We start from the raw sequence: 22,825 nt of genomic DNA on the forward strand, positions 1-22,825 counted from the left end.
GGGGAGGATGTGGCGGTGGAGCTATGCTCGCCCCATCAGCGCCCTGGTACGAAGCACAGCTCTGAGAGGTGCCTCTCCCGCTGTGCATGCTGGGGGCAGGCTCTGGCCTGAGGGACATTGGCCAGTGGGAAGGGAGGATCCCTGCAAAGCTGGGAGCTCCCCGACCTGGTTTCTCTTGGCCTGTCTGGGGGTTTTACAGCAGGATTTCAGTCAGCAGGGAGCTGTAATGTGTGTATAGCGTCCAAGTGGAGTTTGCAGATGTGTATGGAGGGCCCTGTGCCCCACTGAGCGCTCCCATGAGAATACGGATGCTAATAGCCGGGGCCTTCGTCTATCAAGTGGGTTTGCCGTTTCCCAGACTGGGGCAATGGGCCATCGAGGCTGGTCTCTTGTCTCCAGCAGTGGCCAATCCTGGATGCATAAGACGGAAGGAATATTCCACCCCTCCTCCTTTGCAAACACAATAAAGCAGCTGGGGTGAGGAGGAAGTTCCTGGTTCCACCTGCTGACAGGTGAAGCGTTAGGACTCACAGTTGTGCTGCTGCACCAGCCCTTACCCTGGATACCCTGTCTGGTGTAATGCAGGCATTATGCTTATTCCTATAAATATCTAATTTGCTCCCTCTGTAGCATCCTGCAGCACTGTGTCAATATGTACTTCCCTAGTTATCTGTTTTAAACCATGTTGCCTTTTAATTTCATTGGTTCTTCCCCCCGTTGTCCTGTACTGAGTGGAATGGCACCGAGAGGTGGGGCAACGGACCTCTATGCCCCTCTTTGTTTGATATCCTGCCGCCTCTCCCCGTACCCTTCTCCTTTGCAAGCGAATAGCCCTGGGGTGGAGCTGGGGAAATCTTGAAGCTGCATTTAAGCCCCTGAGCCACGAAGCCGCAATGAAGGCTTGCATACCCGGCTCCTCCACCCCACAGCAGGCTGGTCTTCCCCATTTGAGTTTTACTGGATCTATCCTCAGTGATTTGATTCTTTTGTCTCGGGAGACCTGCTAAATGCCCAGGCCTGGTGATGTCGGCTTTTTCTCGGTGAACAGATTGAAGAGCCAGACGAGACAGTCATGCGATTAGGCAGAGGAAGTATGCGGCAGTGCCCGGTGCATCCGTCTGATTAGCAGTAATAGGGGTGCCGTGGCACTGCCCAGATGCTTTACAGGAAGAGCAAATGAAACACACTGCAGAGAGAAACCCAGGCCAGAGATGGTCGTGTGCAGCACAGAGAGCAGCCTGAATGTGTGAGATCATGCGTGTGGCTGTGCATGTGTATTAGCCTGTGGGAGGTGCAAGGATGTGGCTTGTATAGAGATCATCCAGATTAGTCCTGTGGAGCTGTGAACCCCAGCTGCCCTAGGAGATGACTCCCTCTGCTCCAACCGTGGCAAACCAACGCTGGCCTGACCTGTGCCCAGCGGCTGGTGCAGCAGTGTATTGCAGCAGAGGGCTCCTGCAGGCCAGGCTCAGGCTGCCCATGGTAGCTGGGCACCGGAAATGAAGCGGTGCAGGAGGGGAGATGGGGATTAATGGCTCGCTGGCCAAGTGGGCCCTCTGCCCACAGCTTGGGTCTTGCTGTGCCAAAGTGTGGGTCTCCCCCACTCATTCCGCCCTGTTCCCCTTCCCTCAGGAGAGCCCCTCAGAGTCCGGGGCAGTCTGATCGGCATCATTAATGACCAAGAATTTGGCATTGCCTCTCTGAATGCCAGCGTGATGGAGGATCCCCGCTCTGGCACGGCCACCATATGGAGCAGCATCAGGAATATCCCACCAGCTGTCGGTGCGTGACGCCCCGGGGAGACATCTTGCGTCCGTTACACCTACTACTTGGCAAGAAGCCGGATGTAAATCTGGGTGAAATACCCACTGCACAGTACGCTTGCCTGTAGAGTGAGGGGCATGGAGCGACTTAGCCGTGCGGTATTTTTTTACCAGCTCTAGTGGGATGTAGTGGATAAATGCTGCTGTTCCCACTCGTACACGTATGTAACCCGTTGTCTGTTCCCTGGCTAGGTAACCCATCCCAGGATTTAGGGAGACCTCTAGTAGCACAAGCTGCGTCTAGTCTGGGAGCTGGAGACCCGGGAGAACCACAGGACCGGTCTATCCCCCTTTACATTCACATACCTGAGTCCTGTCTGCCCCCCCGCCCCCCAGCCCCGGCCTGGGACAATGCAGTACCTGCAGCGCCCCGTGGTATGCTAACCTAACCGCGACTGTGCCTGCCAGGCACCTATCGGGGTGTGGTTCTTCAATGCCCCTCTGGCACTTGACACCCAAAGCTCGTTTTGGGCCTCGCTCAGCGCAGGGCTGAGTGGGTGCGGTACAGACTGGGGAACGCTGTTGGGAGCTGAGGAAGGAGTCTGGAGGATGAGGCACAAGGTGGGTTTGCTTGAATTGAGGAGCTGGTCCGATCTTCCTGCCTGCCTGCTCGCCGCACTCCAAACGCAGCAGGCACCGCAGCTCTCTGTGCTTTCCCTCTGTATTGGGCACTGGTGCGCCCGCCGCTGGAATCGTGCTTCCGGTTCTGGGGCCCACAAGTCAAGGAGGATGTTGATCAGTTGGAGAGGAGTCAGAGAAGAGCCATGAGAATGATTAAAGGATTAGAAAACCTGCGTTCTAGTGATAGACTCCAGGAGCTCAATCTATTTAGCTTACCAAAGAGAGGGTCCAGGGGAGTGACTTGATGACAGTCTGTAAGTATCTACATGGGGAACAAATATTTAATAGTGGGCTTCTCAGTTTAGCAGAGGAAAGTATCACATGAGCCAATGGCTGGAAGTTGAAGCTAGACAAATTCAGGCTGGAAATAAGATGTAAATTGTGAACAGTGAGAGTAATTAACCATTGGAACAATTTCCCAGGGCTCGTGGTGGATTCTCCATCGTTGCCCATTTTTAAATCAAGACAGGATAGTTCTCTGAAAGATCTCCTCTAGGAGCTATTTTGGGGCTTTCTCTGGTCTAGGTCAGGCTAGATGATCACAATGGTCCCTTCTGGCCTAGGGATCTAAGCTTGCGACTCCCTTGGTGGGTTCCTCGGGTGCTGTTGGGGAGGGAGCTGCTCCTAACAGGGTTTTCATGGAAGGGATCTGGGGGCTGAGTTATGGGGGAGCCTGACCCATCACCAAGAGGCCCCTTGCCTTGGTATGAGAAGGTCTGAGTGCCCTCTTCGGTGACTAGTGGGAGCAGTAGGTGCTTAGCACCTCTGAGAGCCAGGCCATACTCCTGTCCCCTGGAGCACAGGGCTAGCAGGCAGGAACTCCTGAATGCTCACCCAGATACAGACGGGAGTCTCCCATGTGAGCAGAACAGGCTTAGTACCTCCCTGGGATGAATGGCTCCAGACTGTTTGGTGCTGGGAGTGCCATGCTGGAGCAGGATCATGATTCTGATTCTGCTGCCCCAATAAGGACCTTTGACCACAATTTAATTGCTAAGGCTAGTGTGACCGATGCACTGGGTGGGGAGCTGGCTGGAATTCCGGGGCGCCTCTCCCCAGAACACACAGCTACTCCTCAGGAGAGCCCTGACTGAGATGGAACTGACCCTCGTGCCCTTCCCTGAACCTCCCAGGGCCGCTGATGAGAGTCCTGGTCACCATCATTGCTCCGATCTATTGGTCCTTTGCACATCAGAGTGGCAGCACCAGGAACGGCTTCTCGCTGACCAGTGGTGTCTTCAGGCAGGAGTCGCAGGTGGAGTTTGCCACAGGTGAGGAGGCAGGCGTGTGTGTCCTGCTGAGAGCCAAGGGAGGGTGGCAGAGATCATGGTGCAGGAGTCCGTGGGGGAGCCTTGTTGTTAGGGAGGTTTCCTTAGGGCTGGGTGGGAGGTTTGGCATCAGTTGGAACAGACGGCCTGGGACGATGATCAGGGTGACATCCGTGGCATGTCTCAGTCAGCAGAAACGTTCCATCAGCCACCCAGAGAGCTAGGTATCACCTATAGCTCATAAGGAGGGTGGATTGGGGAAGGAAACCCTGCACTGCTCATTTCTCATCCGAGGGGGTCAGATAATAATAATAAATACCTGCCTCTTACACAGGGCTTGGCATCAGTAGATCTCAAAGGCAGGCAGTATCATTATCCCCATTTTACAGCTGAGGAAACTGAGGCACAGAGGGGCAGTGGCTTGCCAAGGTCACCCAGCAGGCCAGTGGCAAAACTGGGCATTGAATCCAGGGATCCTGAGTCCTATCCTTTAGGTTGCTTTGCAGGGAGTTCCTGGAGACAGGCTGGTGACCACTGCATGCTGAGGTTGTGCAAAACGTTCACAGCAAAACCCAAGCCCCCAAGGAGTGCCGCCTGGGTTCTGGTTTTGTTCTGTGCTAGCCATCTCCACCGCGGTGCCTGAGGCATCTGGGGTGGCTCGTGAGCCTTTGGAGCAGGGCTGTGTCCCAGCCTGAGTGACCCACCTCTGCTTTAGGGGACCAACTTTGGCACAAAACCCAGTGAAATTTGTGGCTTCAACCCCACACTAGTGAAAATTGACCCCTTGGCCTGAATTCCAGATGGGGGCTCCAGGTTCACTGGAACCCCAAGGGAAACAGGGCGTTTGGTGTCTAGGGATCTGGAGGGAATGGAATGAAGAGCTGTTTGCAGGGCTCCCAGCCAGGCAGGGCAGCTCATTTCAGTGCCAGCCTTACCGAACCCTTCCTAAGAGCCAGCGATGGGGCTTGGTGTTTTGCTGGGGTGGCCTGCGGTGCTCTGCAGGGAGCCTTGTGTCTGCACAGCGAGTTGCTGGGGTCAGAGACAAGCCTGCAGATGCAAATACACCCAGGTTTAAAAGTTGGCTTCGAAATCTTGAAATTTGCTGTTGGCCCCATCCAGAGCCCAGATCTGGGCCCTTTGCAGCCTGGCTGAGCCCCGGGACTGTCTGAAATCATCGTGGGCTGGATCGTTAACTGGTGCGGAGTTGCTGACCCCTGCTTGCCGCCCCTTGTTGCTGCAGGGGAGCTTCTCCGGATCACGCATGTCGCCCGAGGCCTGGACGCCGGTAGGGCTCTTCTCTTCGACGCCGTGGTCAACGGGTTTGTGCCGGAGAGCATCGCGGAGGCTGCTGTGCTTTTCCAGGTCAGTAGGAGCTCCAGGACACTGCCCTCGCCACCTTCTCTGCCCAGTAGCCCCCGCCAGCACCTTGGCAGTGCCTGTTCCTGCCCACAGTGACAGCCAATGGCACAACAGGAGATCCCCGCTGCCATGGTCCCTCGTCCCGGTGAGCCCCGGTCCCTGAGTGTCCCATCTCCCTCTTCCCCCCCCCAGGATTTCAGCGAGCGCTACGTGCAGACAGGGGCCGGGCAGCTGCAGGTGGAGTCTGTGCAGAGCTACTTGCAGGACGAGCTCCCAGTTCAGATCCGCCGCAACCACAGCATAGAGTACAATGCTGCCCTGGGTCGGCAGCCCGCCCTGGTGCAGCACGTCCAGGCCAGGGCCGTCACATCCTCCTTCAACCCGGCCTCTGAGGAGCTCCTCTTCCAGCTCAGCTCCTCCCTCCGCGCAGGTAACAGGAGAGCAGCCGTCTTCTCCGGGTGAGTGTGGCCCGCTGACAGCCCTGGAGTCAGAGTCCACGGGCCGGACGGTGGCAGGACAAGCTTCTCCCAGCCTGCCCTGCTCCCCAGGATGAGAGAGGGAGGCCGTTCCCCGTTGGCATGCCTGGGAGCTGGGTGACGCTGTGCCGAGGGCTCCTGTCCCCCATGCTCCCCACGAGCCCTGCCTCACTGAGGTGCTGACGGGGCTCTCTTGCCTTCTTGTCTTTGTCACAGAGGCGAGTGGAGAGCAGTGCCCGCAGGGGTTTGCACTGGGCCCGCAGCAGCTGTACTGCATAGGTAAGCGCCATTCCTGAGGGGTGGGCCATGTGCTTCCCTCAGGCTGGGGCCCGTTCTCCATCCCTGCTCAACGCCAGGGCGTCCTCAGTGTCTGGTGTCCCCGGGGGTGCCGCGGCCCTGTTAATTCCCAGTGTGGCTAGATGTCAGCATGCTGCCTTTCATTGAGCTACCGTGCTAACAACAGCAGTGTCGGTGCAGGTGGCAGGCTGGGCTGGCCACCCCAGTTCAGTCCTGCCCCAGGGCCGTACTGGGGGTGGCTGGCCCTGCCTGCACCCGGGCTGCTATTTTTAGCAGACTAGCTGGCGCTTGTACATCTACCCAGCACCGGCTGCAGTTGACCTCCAGCTCCAGTGCGGCCATCCCCTCCCCCGGCTGCTGGAGGCCCTGTGTGCACTGGCTGGGGGAGGCTCTGGCACCCTGTGGCTGGCAGAGGCCATTACTAGATGTGCATACCTGGGAGCCGTCCCAGCCAGGCGAGGAGAGGTGCTGCATGGGGGCAGGAGGGGAGGTTGGAGCGCATGCTGCAGTCTGTGCGTGCAGCCTCTGTGCTCTCCCCCCGGCAATGGCAGCTCTCCAGAGGCAGTTACCCAGGGCCTGGTTTCTGCTTCCCCGCTGCCCTGGGGTGACCTCCGGGTCAGTAACCTCTGCTGAGGTGCCTCTTCCCCGGCAGTCGTGGCTTCGCCTGGCTCGGTGCTGAGGGTGGGGGCAGCAGAGGCGTACCTGGCCCATGCTACCCCAGGCTCTTGCTGGGAAGGGACAGTAACTCCTTTTCCCTGCATCCCAGATCGGAATGAGTGTGCAGCTGCGAAGAGCCCTTGTTCCCATGCCTGCCACAACTCCGTGGGCAGCTTCTCCTGCGCCTGTCCCGCCGGATACGCCCTGGCGCCGGATGGCAGGGAGTGCAGAGGTAAGGAAGGGGCTATCCTCCAGCTTCCCTCCCCCCCCCCGCAACATTGGCCTGACCTCCCGGGGAAGCTGCAGGCCCAGGACAGGACAGCCTCTGGGTGTGAGCACAAGCAATTCGCCCTGTGCCCTCGCTGCATGGGGGCAAGCGATCCCAGGCGGAAGGATCTCCAGAGCCTCCTTAGGTGAGGGAGGGGATGCCCCCTCTGCCTTCTCCCCAGAGCGAGGAAGGCTCCTTTTCCTGGGGGTGGTGGGTGCCCGTGGGAATATCAGGAGACAGGAACACGTGCAGGTCTGGCCCTGGGAGCTCCCTTGGGGAACATAGCAGGGGGCTGCTCCATAGACCAGTCCATCCTTCTTCTCTGGACGTCTCAGGGGGAAAGACCCCCCCCTACCCAGCGCTGGAATGTCTGTGCACCCTGCTGGGCCAGAGGTTGAAGGGCGCGGTGGTTGGGGGTCCGACGATACTGTGAAGCAGCCATTGGCAGTTTCACCGATGCTGCCCAACGGGAAGGAGACCGGCAGGAGGCCTCCCTGCAGAGAGGAGGGCAGAGGGTTTCTTTTGGAGGTGGCCTGGGCCCAGAAGCCCCCCTGCTGCCAGGCTCCATGGGCGAGGCAGCTACACTGACGGTCGGCTCTCTCTGCAGATGTGGACGAGTGTGTGCAGGGCACCCACGCCTGCCGCCCGGAGCAGCAGTGTGCGAACCTGGCGGGGGCCTATCAGTGTCTGACGCACTGCAGGGCTGGCTTCCGGCCGGCCGTGGATGGAGTGGGGTGTGAAGGTAACGGCCCCTGGGTTCTCCTGCCCGGCCCATGGGGAGGGATGTCGCCTGGCTCGCACTCCTTCCCTAAGGCTCTCCAGCGGGGCATTCCAGCCTGTGCCGGGGGCTGGATGAACAGCCCAGGGATGAGTCCTTTGCCTTGTGGGATGGGGCAGCTGCAGGGCCAGCTCCTCCCATCCTGCCCCACCTGGGGTCCCCCTTAGCGGAAAGGGGAGTTAGTCTCAGTGAGCCCAGCCAGGGAGCCTTCGATCAGCCCCGTGCTCAGTACAGGCCAAAGCGGATCAGGAGGCTAGACACAAGAGGGGTCCCAGGCAGTGACAAGGGGTCAGTGGTCTCCTGGCATCTCAGCCCATGATGCACGAGGAGGGGCCATGGCTTTAGCTCAGGGGTGGGCAAACTTTTTGGCCTGAGGGCCACATCGGGATTGCGAAACTGTACGGAGGGCCGGGTAGGGAAGGCTGTGCCTCCGCAAACAGCCTGGCCCCCGCCCCCTCCCACTTTCCACCCCCTAACTGCTCCCCTCAGAACCCTCTACCCATCCAACCCCCCTGCTCCTTGTCTCCTGACCGCCCCCTCCTGGGCCCCCCCGCCCCTAACTGCCCCCCTGGGACCCCACCCCCTATCCAATGCTCCCTGTCCCCTGAGTGCCCCCCTGACCCCTATCCACACCCCTGCCCCCTGACAGGCCCCCCAGGACTCCCACGCCTATCCAACTGCCCCTGCTCCCCATCCCCTGACCGCCCCCCCCCCCGAACCTCGGCCCCATCCAACCGCCCCCTGCTCCCTGTCCCCTGACTGCCTTCCAGGACCCCCTGCCCCTTCCAGGACCCCCTGCCCCTTACCCAACCCCCCCGCTCCTCGCCCCCCTACCATGCTGCTCAGAGCAGCAGGAGCTCGCAGCCCCACCGGAGCCAGCCACGCCGCCCGCACTGCCTGGCAGGAGCGGCAGGCCAGAGCGCTGGTGGTGTCGCTGCAGGGGAGGGGCCGGGGGCTAGCCTCCCCGGCCAGGAGCTCAGGGGCTGGGCAGGATGGTCCCGCAGGCTGGATGTGGCCCGCGGGCCATATTGCCCACCTCTGCTTTAGCTGCTGCGTGGGGACTTTCTCGCCGGGGGACCTCTCCTCTCGTTCTCCCCACAGATCTGGACGAGTGTGCAGAGGGATCCCACGCCTGTCGCTACAACCAGATCTGTGAGAACACCATCAGCGGGCACCGGTGCACATGTCCCCACGGTTACAGGACCCAGGGCACCGGCCGACCCTGCTTGGGTAACACAGACCTGCCAGCCTTTGCCATGCAATGAGAAAAGCAGGGGGAGGTAGCATTTCTGCTGGTTCGAGCAGGAGAGTGGGGGTGGGCCTCAGGACTCCTGGGTTCAATTCCAGACTCCGATACTGACTCGCTCTGTGACAAGTCCGGAGATGGGTCTCGACCCCCCCAGGTGGCTGCTGGAGTAACGCAGCTAGTTCTCTCCCGACAGAGCTCTCCTCTGCCCAGTCCCTTTCACACCGTCACCTGTAGAGGGAGCCGCCTGCTCTCCCGCTGCCCAGCGAGAGCACCCCCTGGTGACCACAGGGGGGAAGGAGAGTCGCTGGGCATGGATCTGGGGGAAGCTGCCAGTGAAGCTTCAAACCTTGCAGGAGGCGGGTGTTTGGGTGCAAGGGGTGGTGGGTGTGAATGCTTTGCGCTGGGCCTTGTCCCCTGCCCTTCGCCTCAGGATCATTCATTAACCCTTACAAGCTTTCTGTGGTGGTGGGAATCAAGAAGTGTTATCTTCACTTCGTAGGTGGGGATACTAAGCTGTAGCTGGTGCAGTGACTTGTTCAGGGTCACACAGCATGTTAGTGGCAGAGCCAGGAATAGAAACCCAGGCATCCTGACTCCCAGTTCCCCCCACTCTAACCAGGAGACAACTCTGCTTCCCAGAGCCAGGGAACAGAGCCCAGGAATCCTGGGTTCCTATTTCCTGCTCTAGCCACTAGCCACCGTGGCTTCTGCCCCAGAAAGCTGGGCTCTGGTACTCACACTGGCTTTTCTCTCTGTATCAGACATAAACGAATGCCAGCGGGTACCTCCGCCATGTGCTTTCCAGTGCCGCAACCTCCAGGGCAGTTACAGATGCCTGTGCCCACCTGGGGAGGCCTTACGTGGGGATGGCAAGTCTTGTGCTGGGCCGGAGAAGGCAGGAGGGAACGTGACGCGTGTCAGCAACAGAGGGACCCGTCTGCAGTGGCTCAGACCAAGTGGCCGATCGCCCGGGGGAGGCTATTACACCTGGTTCTCCTTCGGCCAGTCTGGTAGCGCCCTGAGCCCCGGCAGCCAGGCCCAGTGCCCGTCGGGATTCACCAGGCGCAACGGACTTTGCACTGGTAAGGCCACGTGCTGCTGACCCTTGTCGCTCCAGAAGGGGGAGCCTTGGAGCGATGCAGCTGGAACAGGCCCAACTCCAGCCTAGCTGGGGGGGCAAGTGAAAGCTTGCGGCACCTGCTGGCTGCCTCGGGGGGCAGGGGTTGGTGCCATCAATCCAGTTCCCGATGAACAAGTGTCCATGTTGCAAAAGCCACTGGTGCAAGCAGGCGCTCTGCGTGCCAGCATCAGCAGAGAGGTTGTGGGCTGACAGAAGGGTCATGCAGGATCTGGGTGCCCACCAGGGCCTAAAGGGAATAGCCCGTCTTATAACCCACTATCCTCACTCCTGCTTCCCTTCTTCCTCCCCACTGCGCCAGCCATTCTGTGGCTCTACCTGCTCCCCCATACAATTGGTCTCTCTGGGGCCGAGGCCTTTGGTCCCCTCTGGGGCTGGAGTGGGGCTTCCCTGGGCCAGATCTCCCCTGGAGGGGGGGTAAATGGGAGCATTTGCCAGGGCCTTACGCCTTTGCAGGGTTGTTTCGGTGGCACTGTGCACCATGGTGGCTGTGCATTGAAGGCATAGGGGGCAGTGTCATGCTGCATGTGGGGCTGGGGTTGCCCCTCGGGGTGGGGGGTGGGGGGCACAGCAGTGCATTGCAGTGTGCCAGACTCGGAATCTCTCCTCTCTTCCCCTCCCTTCTCTTTACACAGATCTTGACGAATGTCAGGTGCGGAACCTGTGCCAACACGAGTGCAGGAACACGGAGGGCAGCTACCAATGCTTGTGCCCGGCCGGCTACCGGCTGCTGCCCAATGGGGAAACCTGCCGGGGTCAGTGCGTGCTGTTCAGGAGTCGGTTACATAGCGTGTGTGTCCGTCCATCCCTCCCTGCCACTTCGATACTGTAAGCCCTAATCTCCCTTTCTAAAGCCTGGATTTCACATCTGTCTCTGGCTGCGCCAGCAAAATCCCCACCCAGCTGCCAGGCTCCCCACAGTGCCTGCATTGGTGCTGCACTTTTCATCTCCCAAGCAAAGGGGCATCATTGTAGGGAAGTCAACAGAGCTAAGCCAGGGCCGGATCTGGCCCATTAAATTCCTACACCTCACAAATGGCGCTCGCAGCTTAGTATCACTGCCACCAATCCATGGAGCAGGAAACAGAGGTGATGTGACTTGCCCAAGGGACACACTGCATGGCAGTGGCAGAGCCAGACTTAGAACTTGGGACCTCCTGGTGCCTATGCCTGGCCTCAGGCCACTAGCCCACAGTGCCATGGTCCTCCTGCCCCCTCTGCCAAGCCATTGCTCAGGAATTGCTGTGGCGCCCCTGTGTGGCTCTGTGGCTTCCTGGACCCAAGTGCAGTATGGTCATGCACAGTCTGCTCTGGGGGCATGTTAGTAACTGGGTGGGTGCCCTGGGCGGGTGCCTGCTGCCAGCAGACTCTGCAGCTCACCCAGCAGGTAAAATGGAGGAGCTCTCCAGGGCGCAGCTGCTCACCTGAATGCACAGAGGGGTGTGATACAATGAGCAGGGTCCCCCAGCAGCAGAGCCTGGGCCCCGTTGAGCACCTGTCTGTGCTCACTCCCCCCTCCTTTCTCCTCTGCAGACATAGATGAATGTGCAGAGGGGAGGATTCACTGCAACCCGAGCCAGGTGTGTTTTAACACGCGGGGAGGCTCCCAGTGCCTGGATACACCCTGCCCCACAGGCTATAGGAGAGGCTCCAGGCCAGGGTAAGGTGGGGAGGGGGGGAGAAGTTCTTTTGGGAGGGGGGGTGTACCCAAGCGGGGCAGCTGTTCCTCTTCTCCTGGCGTGACCAACCTGCCAATGCTCTTCTCAGCTCTGCTGTCAGGTTGTGGGGGTGGTCAGGTCCTGGGTGTAACACCAGTGGGCCTGGACTGGCACATGCCCATTTCAGTACATTAATGATATTTAGCACTTTGAAGAGGTAAAGTGCTGAGAATTGCCAAGTCTGACCCTCCCCCCGCCCTTTCCCTGGTGGGGGAACTGAGGCACAGACTGGCTCAGTGACTTGTCCAAGGCTGTCCAGGCTTAGAACCCAGGAGTCCTGGCTGCTAGCCCGAGGCTCAGATCGTGCTGCCGCTCCTCTCCGCTCTCACCCACGTCCTTTGCCTGTTCTCGTGCAGAGTGTGCTTCCGCCGCAGCCCTGGAGGCCCCTTCACCCTGCAGTACGAGCTTCTCACGCTGCCCTTTGGCATCCCGGCTGGCCACGACGTTGTCCAGCTCACTGCCTCTTCCCAGGGGAGCCTCCTGCAGAACCGCACTGTCTTCACTCTGCTGGAACAGGGCCCGGACAGCCCCTTCGCCCTCCGGGATGAGAGAGGCCGGGGGGTCCTCTCCACACTGCGCCCACTCCACGCTGCCGGCGTCTATCGGCTGAAGGTGCAGGCCCTGGCTCACGGCGAGCAGCGGGCACGGAGCGTCTTCCTCATCCTCATTTCCGTCTCACCCTACCCCTACTAATGGCAGCCAGAGGACGGGGGAAGATGCTGATCCCACGCCCCAAACCCCACCAGACATTGTCTCCTTCTCCTTCTGTTCCTGATTCCATCTCCCGTACGTGGCATCAGCTCAGTCTGACATGCGCTTCTGCCTTTGTCCCCTGTGTGTCTCCCTAGTATCCCCAAGCCCCATTGCCTGCCATCAGCTCAGTGCCCTGCAAGAGGTTCCCCATGATCCTGTAAAACTCCCCTCCCTTGGCTCCCAGCTAGGGTGGCCAACCCTCCTGGATTGTCCCGGAGTCTCCAGGAATTAAAGATTAATCTTTAATTTAAAGATGGTGTCACGTGATGAAACCTCCAGCAATATGCCCAACCAATATTTGGCAACCCTACTCCCAGCCCTATGGCTCAATCCCTTGGTGAGCGAAATTGCCTTGACCCCGTGGGATGGTGCCAAGGCAGTTTGGAGGCCTGCAAATGCTGACCTCTCGTTGTCTGGACATTGTACCCATCGCCTCACCTACTAGCTCAGCAGAGGAGAATGGGCTTGAGGCCCTGGTTCATCCAGTGTTCAGCAGTGGTGGAGGGGTGAGGGGTGTAAACATCAGGTGCTGTTAGTCTCTTGCAACATGGGGCTGTCCTTGGGTCTGCTATCACATGCAGCTTTTAAGCAAACAGAGCTGCCTACATGGCCTTGAGGGCAATCAGAGCTGAGATACCGAGAACCTGGGAAGGGAAACCCTCCAGCGGCTGTTAGTCTCCTTGGCTTTTGGCTCTCAGGTGGAATCACGGAGCCTGTAACTCACCTGAGACAGACGCTGGAGACATCAGGCCATTACTGTTCTTTTCCATTTGTATCGGGGTAGCACCTAGAGACCCCATCTGAGATCACAGCCCCATTGCTCAAGGGTGGGAGAGGAAATGGAGGCCCAGAGAGGTCACCAGCAGGTCAGTGCCCATATCAGGGACAGAACCGCAGGTCTCCTGAGTCCCCATCCCGTGCCCTGTCCACGCATTGAGTGCTCAGGTGCATACTGCTCGGAGAGCTGAGATGCACATTGCAGCTCTGGCAGTGGTGCAGAGGTTTGCTAGCGTTGCACAGGTCCTGTAGCCATCCCGAGGCCAAGCATGCACTGCGTAGTGCTGGGTGAGGCAGATGTTTAAAAAGCCACCAAGCTGATGTGGGAGGGCTGGGAAGGGAGTTCCAGGGCTGAAGGGTTTGTTGCTAACCACATATTAAAAGGTTAGTTCCCTCGTGGTCAGTCTTTGTTATAATCAAACTGGTTTCTCAGCACACTTATTTATTTCTGGTTTTGTACCAAATAAAGATGATTTTGTGAGTAAAACAGTCATGTTGTTTGAGGGCATCGTCCTTCTGCACTGCATGACGGCGCTTCAGATTTCGGACTGGAGCTTGGGGGCCTGACTCTGCTCTCAGTCCCAGCAGCCAGCTGTTGCTGAACTCAGGGGGGCAGGATCTGACCCATTTTCTCATTCGTATCCTCCATTCCAGGCATCCCCATTGGCTTTGGAGATTACAATGGTAATAACACCACCTAGTGCCTCTACAGTGCTTTTCATCTGTAGATCTCAAAGCGCTTTACAATGGAGGGCAATGTCATCTGTCTCCATTTTATAGATGGGGAAACTGAGGCACAGGGAGGTGAGTGACTTGCAGTTCTTAAATTGTAATGATAGCGGTGCCGGGGCTCAAGCAATTTTTATTTTTTATGTTCATAACTGATGCAGCAGGCCTAGAGGTGCTGGGGCTGTGAACTGCCAAGCCTAGAGGTGCCAAGGCTCAGCCCTGGCATGAATTAAGCCCTGATGACTTGCCCAAAGTTATTCACCTGTGGCAGTGACAGGGCACCAGTCATCGCGTATCTCACAGCTTGATCCTGTACTACTGAAACCAATGAGAGCTGTGTCAGTGACCGCGGTAGATGCAGGATCAGGCCCTAGGTGCAGTTATGACCTCAGGGTGGGAATAAGCTGCAGGAACAGATGGGATCTGGAGATACAAAGATCCTCTCTCCTTTCAGTGATCTTTAGCTCCGTTTCTGGAGAGGGCCCCCACGTCAGGTCAGAGGGCGCAGGGCTGTTTGCTCACAGTGCTGGTGGCACTGACTTCTGCAGTAGCTGTGTGCTCAGCACCAGCGAGGGGGTGCTGGGTCCTGTGTAGAGGTGACCTGCAATGGTTATTCGAAATAACTGGGTTTGTGTGATGGAGCAAGGATGTGGAAAGAGTATCCTCCCCACTTCTTGTTTGTTACCTTAGCAATATCAGGAGCACACAGACAGTTCAGCAGAAGGAGCTCCTGTTCTGTGGACCTCTTAGGATCATCAAGGGGTCAAGTTGGGACCATCTGAATGAGGGAGCTCCCCATAAAGAGAAGGTGTTTGGACATCTCATACCTACCCAGAGAGCACGCTCATTGTGGGCCTGATCCCCACTCATTTGAGTCAATGGAAAAATGCCTGTTGGCTGCGGCAGTATCGGCTCAGGCTCCATAAGAGACAGGATGCCTGGAAATTGCACACAGGACGAGAGAGCGTCCATGGAGGTTTGCTGGGCCAAGCCCTGGGGTGAAGGGGCTGCAGGGAAAGACCAAGCCCTGCAATGGCTCTGCTGGAGCTGGTAGTGTGCAGAGCTGCCCTGCAAACGCAAAGGCCCTTTGCCCGCTTTGTGCCTGGTGCTTTGCGTTGACCTACCTGGTGCTCGGTCTGCTCAGGCCAGGCCCCCTTTTAGAGCGTGACCTGAGCTCCGATACCCTGAACCTGTCCCCAGAGGGTGGCATTATTTTCAGACCTGACCCAGACCTGCGTAAGCAGCACCACACCCACTGCATCGTCCTTGGGGCTTTGTCTGGGGAGTGCTGCCAGTTCCCTGTGCCTGCAAACAGTCTCTGTCCGCCTCGTGCCTGCAGGGGCTGAGCGCAGTGGTGGCAGCTGCGTGCCCAGCTCCTGCCAGCTACACTGTGTCGGCTGCAGAGGGAGAGGCTGCAGTGACTTGCCAGCTCTCTCCCTCTGCAGCTGCAGGAGCTGGGCACCAGCCGACCCCCCGGGCCCTGGGCAGGAGGTGATCTGGGACGACCCAAGCCCAAGAGGGTCGCTCAGGTTGTTTTCAGCCCCCAACCAAAGCTGACACTTGGGATCAGTTCCCAGCAGGTTCGGGGGCTTGCAAGGCTCTACACAGTTGTGCTGCTGGCCCTGGCCTGGGCTTTGCGATGTGCTGAGACTCACACAGCGCTGGCTCCCAGTTCCCCAACGCCCCTGCTAAGCAGGGAGGAGGCTGTGTTCTTTGAAGTCAAGCGACCCAGTCATGAGAGGGCTGTTTGGATTTCAAAACGCCCCCTTGTGATGTGTCCCTGGCCCTGTGCAGCTGTCCGGCTTGGTGGGAGCTGGGAAGTTTGGAGCTTACATGGAACAGGCTTGATCCTGCGTCAGCTGGAGCCATTTGAATGAAACCAGTCGCTTTGCTGCTGCAAATGCCTCCCTTTTTCCCATTCACCTGACCCACCTACCCCCCCTCCGCAAAACCACCACCAAGACCCCCGTGTGATGCATTGTGCCTGATAACCTCATCTGACCCCCTAATCTCGCAGCCCTCAAGGGCAGGGATTCAATGTGACGGCAATCATTTGTAGTGTGGGGAGGGTTTCTCTCATTCACCACTCCCTCTTCTAGACCTTGCTGATGGTGTGTGGCTGGGACAACAGAGGCTGCCATGTTCCAGAGGTGGCTGCATTCAGCTGTGGCGAAAGCCCTCTGTCTCGGGGAACCCAAGCTTTCCAATGTGCTGGGAACATGGGTGCCACATACCTAATTTTGCCTAAAACAGAACAAGGTGAAGTTGCTCTCCTCTCCAATAATCTGCAGAGCCTGCAGATCCCAGCATGCACTGTACCATCTTGGGTCTAAGGGATTGGCCAAATGGATCAAACAGATGTTCCTAGGGGTGATTGAAGGCTAAATTCTTAACCTGGGAATTTCCTGCTTTATTTTCAAAAGGGAACTGGGCATTTCCCTCAACCTCCCCATGGCAGCGTGAGTCCTGGACCTGGTGTTGCCTAGAGGATTGTGCACTGGACTGGGACTCAGGAGAGTTGGGTTCTCCCACTTGTGCCACTGGACTGCTGCGTGACCATGGGCAAGTCACTGTACCTCAATTTCTCCATCTGTTAAATGGGGGTAATGGGCTTTGCAGTGTGCTTTGAGATCTACTGGTGATAAGAGCTAGGTGGTATTATTAGTACTGGTACAGAAGAGGCCTCGTTTCCTGATGTGTCTGGGGCACCAGATTGTGGTTAAGTGGAAAACTAAGAGCGTGGGAAATTAACTGCACTGTCTGGGGCTCATCAGTCAGGCATCAAGATGCCATCTCCCTAAAGACTTCCCAATTATGTTAGCTGGTTGTCCTGGAAGATAGCTGAAGACATAGTCTGCAAGGCCCTTTGCTGGCAGAGAGTGGCAGGAAGCTGGGCTTGTCCCTAGGGACATTCTTGTCAATATTTCATGCCACAAAGGGACATTGCTTTTGCTCCATGGACATTTGATTTAGTTCCTTGTTTGATTTGAAAGATACTACAGTGCAGTCAGTGCCGGTGAAAGGTGCCTGATTGACGTCCCTGGAGGCTGGAGTTGTCTGGGGAAGAGGGACATCATAGCCAGGGCAAAGCAAACTTCCAATGTGTAGCCTCATGTTCTCTCCTGGCCACTGACCTAGAAGGCGTCACCTATAAGGTGAGAACTTAGAGCTCAATTTCAGAGGCCCATTCAGTCCCTTGGCCTCTCTGCTTAGCTAGGGGCAGGGGCCAAAACCACAACCAAAGTACCCCACGTGTGCTACCCTGTCACTGCAAGTACCTGGGCCCCAACTCACTACTGTGGTTGCAGCCCATGCCGTGATGTTGGGCAGCACAGACTGCCAGGCAGGAACCATTGGTCTCCAGCACTCAGTATCACTGCACCTACCCCCCGACCCCCTCCCTACCTAAGTGCAGACAAGGGCAAACCAGGGTTTGCACGCTGGAGCTAGTCAGGGTTTACCCCAACGGGAAGGTATTTCCTTGTTGTCATCAGCAATGTCCTGTGTCATTGCAGAATAGCCCGGTGCTGCTGCCTTCTCATGGAGAAGTCCCTAGCCTGCAGGCCCTTACACCAGCATCCCAGCAATTGTGCTGTGCTGGGTGACAATGACCAACGGTAACAGCAGTTTACCAGGGCTAATGGGAGCGGGTGCAGGGCTGCCACGTTCCTTGCAGCAGAGAACAAGAAGAGCTGGGTTGTCAGTTGCATTTATCTTCATGAGGATTCTGTAATGAGGAAAGCAGTCGCTAGTGACACTTTGTACACAGGGGGAATAAACAACCCGGCGGGCTGTCAGCTGTTTAATAACTGGTGAGTTATGTTCTCCGTCAAAGGATGCCTCTAGGGCGCAGACAGGTGCATATTCAGCTAGGAGAAAGGGGAAGAATCTGTGGGCTTGGATAGCCAAGGAAGAGTGGGTTTGAGGTTGATAATAAAACCTAGCACTTTTCCTCCATAGATCTCAGTGTCTTAATGATGGTATTCCCATTTTACAGATATTTAAGTAATACGTAAATAGCACATGTGATGCATAGCTATCAAAGTGCTTTACAGAGATATTCTCATTTTACCAGCGGGAAACTGAGGCATAGAGAGATTGTGACTTGCCCAAAGCAGAGGAGTGGGACTCAGAAAATCTGGTCTTTATTCCCAAGTCTGCCACAGATCCACTGTGCAACCATGGACAAGTCACTGAAGGCTAACATTTTCAAAAGTAGACACTAATTTTGAGGGTCTCTGTTTTGACCAACTTAAGACATCTAAGGCCTGGTGCTGAGCACCAACAACTCAGGGGTTAAATTGGCCTGACTCCTGGTACCTCTTCCTGGTGACTGTATCTTGTGGTCCAGAATCTAAGCTTTCTGCAGTGTTCTGTGGCCATGAAGCATGCCTCCAAACTGTGAATTGGGTGTAAACACTTGCAGTGATGTCTGCAGAGAGAGCCTAAAACGGCAAGGCTGACATCTGAAACAGCACCTATTCACTTTACTTGATGTGTTAACTCCAAAGACTAATGATGGCAAATTACACGTCCATGTTGTTAACTATTACACTGGTGATCTCCGCATGCACGGAAGAGGAGGGATGAGCAGATACCACAGTGGTGGGCAAGGTATAAACATCTTGCCTGGTGGTACTGTGAGGAGCTGCACAATCTACAATCTCATTTTAGACGTGGGTGGAGCCTGGATTGTGAGCAGAGGTTGGGGGAGCAGCTGTTTGACACCGGCCCACCGCTCCAGTGGGGGCTGGTAGTGCCTGGCATCGCAGGAAGTCAAGCCCTATCTAATGTTGGCCATCCAAAATGAATGGCCTCTAGAAAATTTAGGCCTTAAACTTTCTGTCAGGCTAATAATGCTTGTCCCCTGTGACAATCCATGTGAAAGGACAACAATTCATGAATCTCCGGGACTCTCAGCAGGAAACTGCTCTATGAGTAGGGAGTGTTACTATTTCCATGGCAATTAGCAATGCATTTGGGTTAAAAACGATTGTGCCAGTCCATGGAGAATAATGAGGGCGCATACACTTAGTGATATGCACACACACCATGATACACCCCCCCCCCCCCAGTTCTGTTCGCCAGAGAGCTGGCATGGGGGTGTATGTCAAAATCTCCATTTTCCTGTGTCCGAGGTGGATGGTCTGTAAGTATTTTCCCATTGCTAGAGCCGCTGCTGGTCATTATGTACATTACGCCCTCAGTCGGGAATCGGGGCCCTGTCGTGCTGTCCCCGGACATAAGGTGGGAGCTGCCCCCAGAGCCAGCCATCACCAGATGAGAGACAAAGGGGTGGCTACAAGGCCGGCGGAGGAGCACAAGGTACCAGAGACGGTTCTGTTCGGGGGAATACGCGGCGGTCACCCCGGCTAGAAGGGTCCCAAAATAGGCCCAGTAATAATAGCCCCTGACCTTTGGATCCCAGAGCAAACAGATCAGCGCCCAAGCAAAGGAGCTGGTCTTTGGTAGGAGTCTGTCACCTTCACCGGTTTGAGCACGGAGGCCGGGCAGCTGCTGCCCATGTGCTGAGCGGTCTTCCCCGTGCGTCCCTGCCCGGCCGCTGGGGCGCTGAGCCGGCCAGGCGTGAGCAGGGCTTGGCAGCGGGCACAGACTCCGTGCTGCCCTTCTCCCGTGCCCTGCGGCCCAGCTTCCGAAAGGAGGGGGGCGGCTTGGCCCCTTTTCCCCGAGGACGAGCCGGAGCGCGGGGCGGGGGCCTGGCTCTACTCGCCGGGCCTTTGTGCCGCTGGGGCTGGGGGGGCTCCTGCCAGAGGGCTCTGGGTCCGGTTCGTGCCTGGGCTCTGCCGCCAGCGGGCCGGGGGCGCGGGTGGCTGGTCGATCCGGGGGCACCGGAGCTTTCCGCGCCGGCCGGGTCCCGGTGCCTCCCCGCGGGGCGCAGGCGGGCGGCCCCGGCCCCGGCCCACCTGCGGGAAGGGGAGTCGCTCCCCACCGGGTGCCACCCACGGCAGGGAGACGCCCCCTCCTGGCCCCGCCCCGCCGCGCTTCATAACAGGGATGCCCCGGCGGCGCTTCTGCCCGGTGCCCCCATCGCCTGATCGCCTCCCCGCGTCCGGAGCGCGGAGCGGAGCCGGCGGCGCCTGTCGGGGTAATTCGCGGGCACGGGATCAGCGGAGGGAAGCTGGAGATCCGTGGGGGGAGGGAGGCTAGAGGGATCAGGGGTGGAGATCTGTGGGGACTAGTGTGTGTGGGGGGGAGGCCAGAGGGATCAGTGGAGGGGTGCTGGGGGGTGGAGATCCATGGGGACCAGTATGGGAAGGGAGGCTAGAGGGATCACTGGAAGGATGCTGGGGGTGGAGATCCGTGGGGGGGAGGCTGGCAGGAGCTGGGGACCAGTGTGGGGAGGCTGGGGGGGAGTGGGGACCAGTGGGGAGTGAGGGTCAGTGGGGATGGGGGGGAGGGAGGCTAGGGGATCAGGGGTGGAGATCTGTGGGGATCAGTGGGGGGAGTGAGGGTCAAGTGGGGACCAGTGCAGGGGAGGCTGGCAGGGAGGGTCACTGGGGGGAGGGAGGCTAGAGGGATCCGCGGAGGGATGCTGGGGGGTGGAGATCCATGGGGACCGGTGGGGGGAGGTTGATGGGGGTAGGGTCAGTGGGGGGAAGGAGGCTAGAGGGATCACTGGAGGGATGCTGGGGGGTGGAGATCCCTGGGGGGAGGCTGGTGGGAGCTGGGGACAGCTGTAGGGGAGTGAGGGTCAGTGGGGGCCAGGGGGAGGGAGGCTAGGGGGATCGGGGTGGAGATCCATGGGGACCAGTGGGGGGAGGCTGGTGGGGAGGATCAGTGGTGGGAGGGAGGCTAGAGGGATCACCGGAGGGATGCTGCAGGGTGGAGATCCACGGGGACCAGCTGCGGGAGGCTGGCGGGAGCTGGGGACCAGTGGGGGGAGGCTGGGGGGAGGTGCCATGGTGTTGAAGCAATGTGGGGGGCAGGTTCTGGTGAAGGGGACCCCCTTGCTCATCAGGCAGCAACACCCTGCTCCCTCCATCCCCGGCACTGACTCCCCAGCACAGCCCCCCCCACCCCGCCCCGCCCCGCCTGGCTGCTGCTCTGTCCATTTCCTCCTGAAATGGACACAGTGGCAGGCAGTGAATTAAATAGTCAGACTCCAGTAACTCCACTTGGGCCAGCCCTGCTCATTTAGCAGCTTCTCACCTTGTTGTTGGGCCTGGGTCTCTGCCAGGTCCTGGGGGTTGAGCTGCAGGATCCAGGGCTGGGGAGGGACAGTCCCTCCCCACTGACCTGGGACAACATTTCAGAGGAGCAAAAACTGCCTAGAAATGAGACTGAAGTGGGGAGAGGAGGGAGATCTGGCAGAGCGCTTCGGCTGGCTGAGGCAGGGTCAGGGAATGCACGTGCCCCAGGCCTCTGCAGAAACGGTCCTAACAAACCCAGCTTCCGTCATCACCCCAGTCGATGGCTTGTGGCCCTGGAACAGCACTGTCCCCAGCAACAGTGACGCCTGTTATTCTGTTTTGCTGCAGCACTTAGGAGCTCCAGTCGTGAGTCAGGGCCCCATTGTGCTAGGCACTGTATGCCAGTAAGCTGCCTTGTCTTCCCTGGGAAACCAGGGTGTGTGTGTGTGTGGGGGGGGGCCTTTCTTTTTAAGGTGTTAAAATCCTAGGGTGCAATTGTGGCCCTTGACTTCAATGGCGTCAGGATTTTCCGCCCCTAGTGGAGATGATGGGATATTTGTAGGGTTAGCTTGTGATCATTGGTCCAGGTAAACCCCAGGGACTAGCTAGTGGGTTAAAACACAAACCTTATTCCTGGTATAGATGTGGCCTTAAACTGTAATTTCTCTGGGGCAGGGGCTGCCTCTTTGTTCTGTGTTTGTACAGCATCTAGCGCCATGCAGTCCTGTGATGGGTGCATAGAATGCTGCCACAACACAAATAATAACACTAGGAAAGGATGGTTCTTTCTAAAACACCTGCCTACCCCGCCTCTCCCCTCCCTCCTTACTCTCCATGCCAAGAGCAGTTAGCCTGGCATAGTGCGGGGTGGGCAGGTGTGTCTGGAAGCAAACTCACATCTGCCTTTGCCCAGGGCTGGTTGTTGAAATCAACAGCTATTTGATCTCACCCGACACCCTCCGTCAAATGCAGGAAATACCTCTCCCTTCCTGGCCAGGCTCGGCCTTTCTTGGCATGATCCCCAGGTGCAAGAAGCTTTGAGTCACTGCCTCCTTGCAGGAACCTGTGGTGATCCAGACTGCGTAGAGAACAACCCTGCTCCAAATCTCCCCAATGCCCTGCATTTCCCTCACCCTTCATTGAGGAGGACAGGTGCTTGAAAATCATCCCTGTGTTTCTCGCAGTGACTTATGCAGCCTATGAACACCAAGGTGGGACCCAGAACTCCTGGGTTCTCATCCCAACTGTAACACACGCGTCCTCTCTCTGGTTTGTCTTTGCAAGTCCCTGAGGGCCAGGTTTTCAAAACCTCACAGCTTGGTTATTAAGAGCCCAGCACCCACAGTATTCTGACCTTCATTTCTCTGGCTCGGTCTCCCCATCCATTGGGGATAATAGTATCTACCTGTAACGTTCCCCTCTGGTGTTGTTTGGACCAGTGATCTGCTAGGCCACTCCAATCCTTGACTCTGGGAGCCAGCCTTACCCTGCTCTGCTGTGAGAACCCCCACTCTGGGCTGTTCACGCACAGCCTCTGGCATGTCAGCTGCTCCCAGAATGACAGTAGCCAATATCTCCGATCCCAGAAACAACCCTCGGAACCTCCGTCTTGCAGTGTCCAGTTATGCCCATCGGACCCTGCAAGCTTATATAAGTTTGTCAATTAAACAAAGAAATGGGTATGTACCAGGCTTGTTATACCAAGGGGAGTTTCTGACACACTGCAAACCAAATGCACTGCTTCAGGTAGAATAAACAAACAG

General features: G+C 57.7%; 2 protein-coding genes across 3 annotated transcripts in view; both read left to right on the forward strand.

Moving 5' to 3' along the window:
* HMCN2 (hemicentin 2) overlaps positions 1 to 13,602 on the forward strand; it is a 119,860-nt gene extending 106,258 nt beyond the window's left edge. The window contains exons 87-98 of the mRNA XM_074973993.1: positions 1,633 to 1,782; positions 3,578 to 3,715; positions 4,953 to 5,074; positions 5,264 to 5,501; positions 5,764 to 5,826; positions 6,611 to 6,733; positions 7,377 to 7,511; positions 8,649 to 8,777; positions 9,558 to 9,878; positions 10,570 to 10,689; positions 11,468 to 11,594; positions 12,009 to 13,602. Of these exons, the coding sequence (XP_074830094.1) occupies positions 1,633 to 1,782; positions 3,578 to 3,715; positions 4,953 to 5,074; positions 5,264 to 5,501; positions 5,764 to 5,826; positions 6,611 to 6,733; positions 7,377 to 7,511; positions 8,649 to 8,777; positions 9,558 to 9,878; positions 10,570 to 10,689; positions 11,468 to 11,594; positions 12,009 to 12,345 (2,003 nt within the window). The 3' untranslated portion in view covers positions 12,346 to 13,602. The remainder of the gene's footprint in view (positions 1 to 1,632; positions 1,783 to 3,577; positions 3,716 to 4,952; positions 5,075 to 5,263; positions 5,502 to 5,763; positions 5,827 to 6,610; positions 6,734 to 7,376; positions 7,512 to 8,648; positions 8,778 to 9,557; positions 9,879 to 10,569; positions 10,690 to 11,467; positions 11,595 to 12,008) is intronic.
* Positions 13,603 to 19,159: 5,557 nt separating this feature from the next.
* Positions 19,160 to 22,825, forward strand: part of ASS1 (argininosuccinate synthase 1) — a 79,386-nt gene continuing 75,720 nt past the window's right edge. Inside the window, exon 1 of one of the 2 annotated variants that reach the window (XM_074974200.1) lies at positions 19,160 to 19,236. The gene's annotated coding sequence lies outside the window, so the exon portion shown is untranslated. Of the gene's footprint in view, positions 19,237 to 19,870; positions 20,018 to 22,825 lie in introns of those variants that run through there. The other variant, XM_074974199.1, reaches the window with a different exon arrangement.

The sequence above is a fragment of the Natator depressus genome, chromosome 16, assembly GCF_965152275.1.
Source record: "Natator depressus isolate rNatDep1 chromosome 16, rNatDep2.hap1, whole genome shotgun sequence".
NCBI classification, from domain to species: domain Eukaryota; kingdom Metazoa; phylum Chordata; order Testudines; family Cheloniidae; genus Natator; species Natator depressus.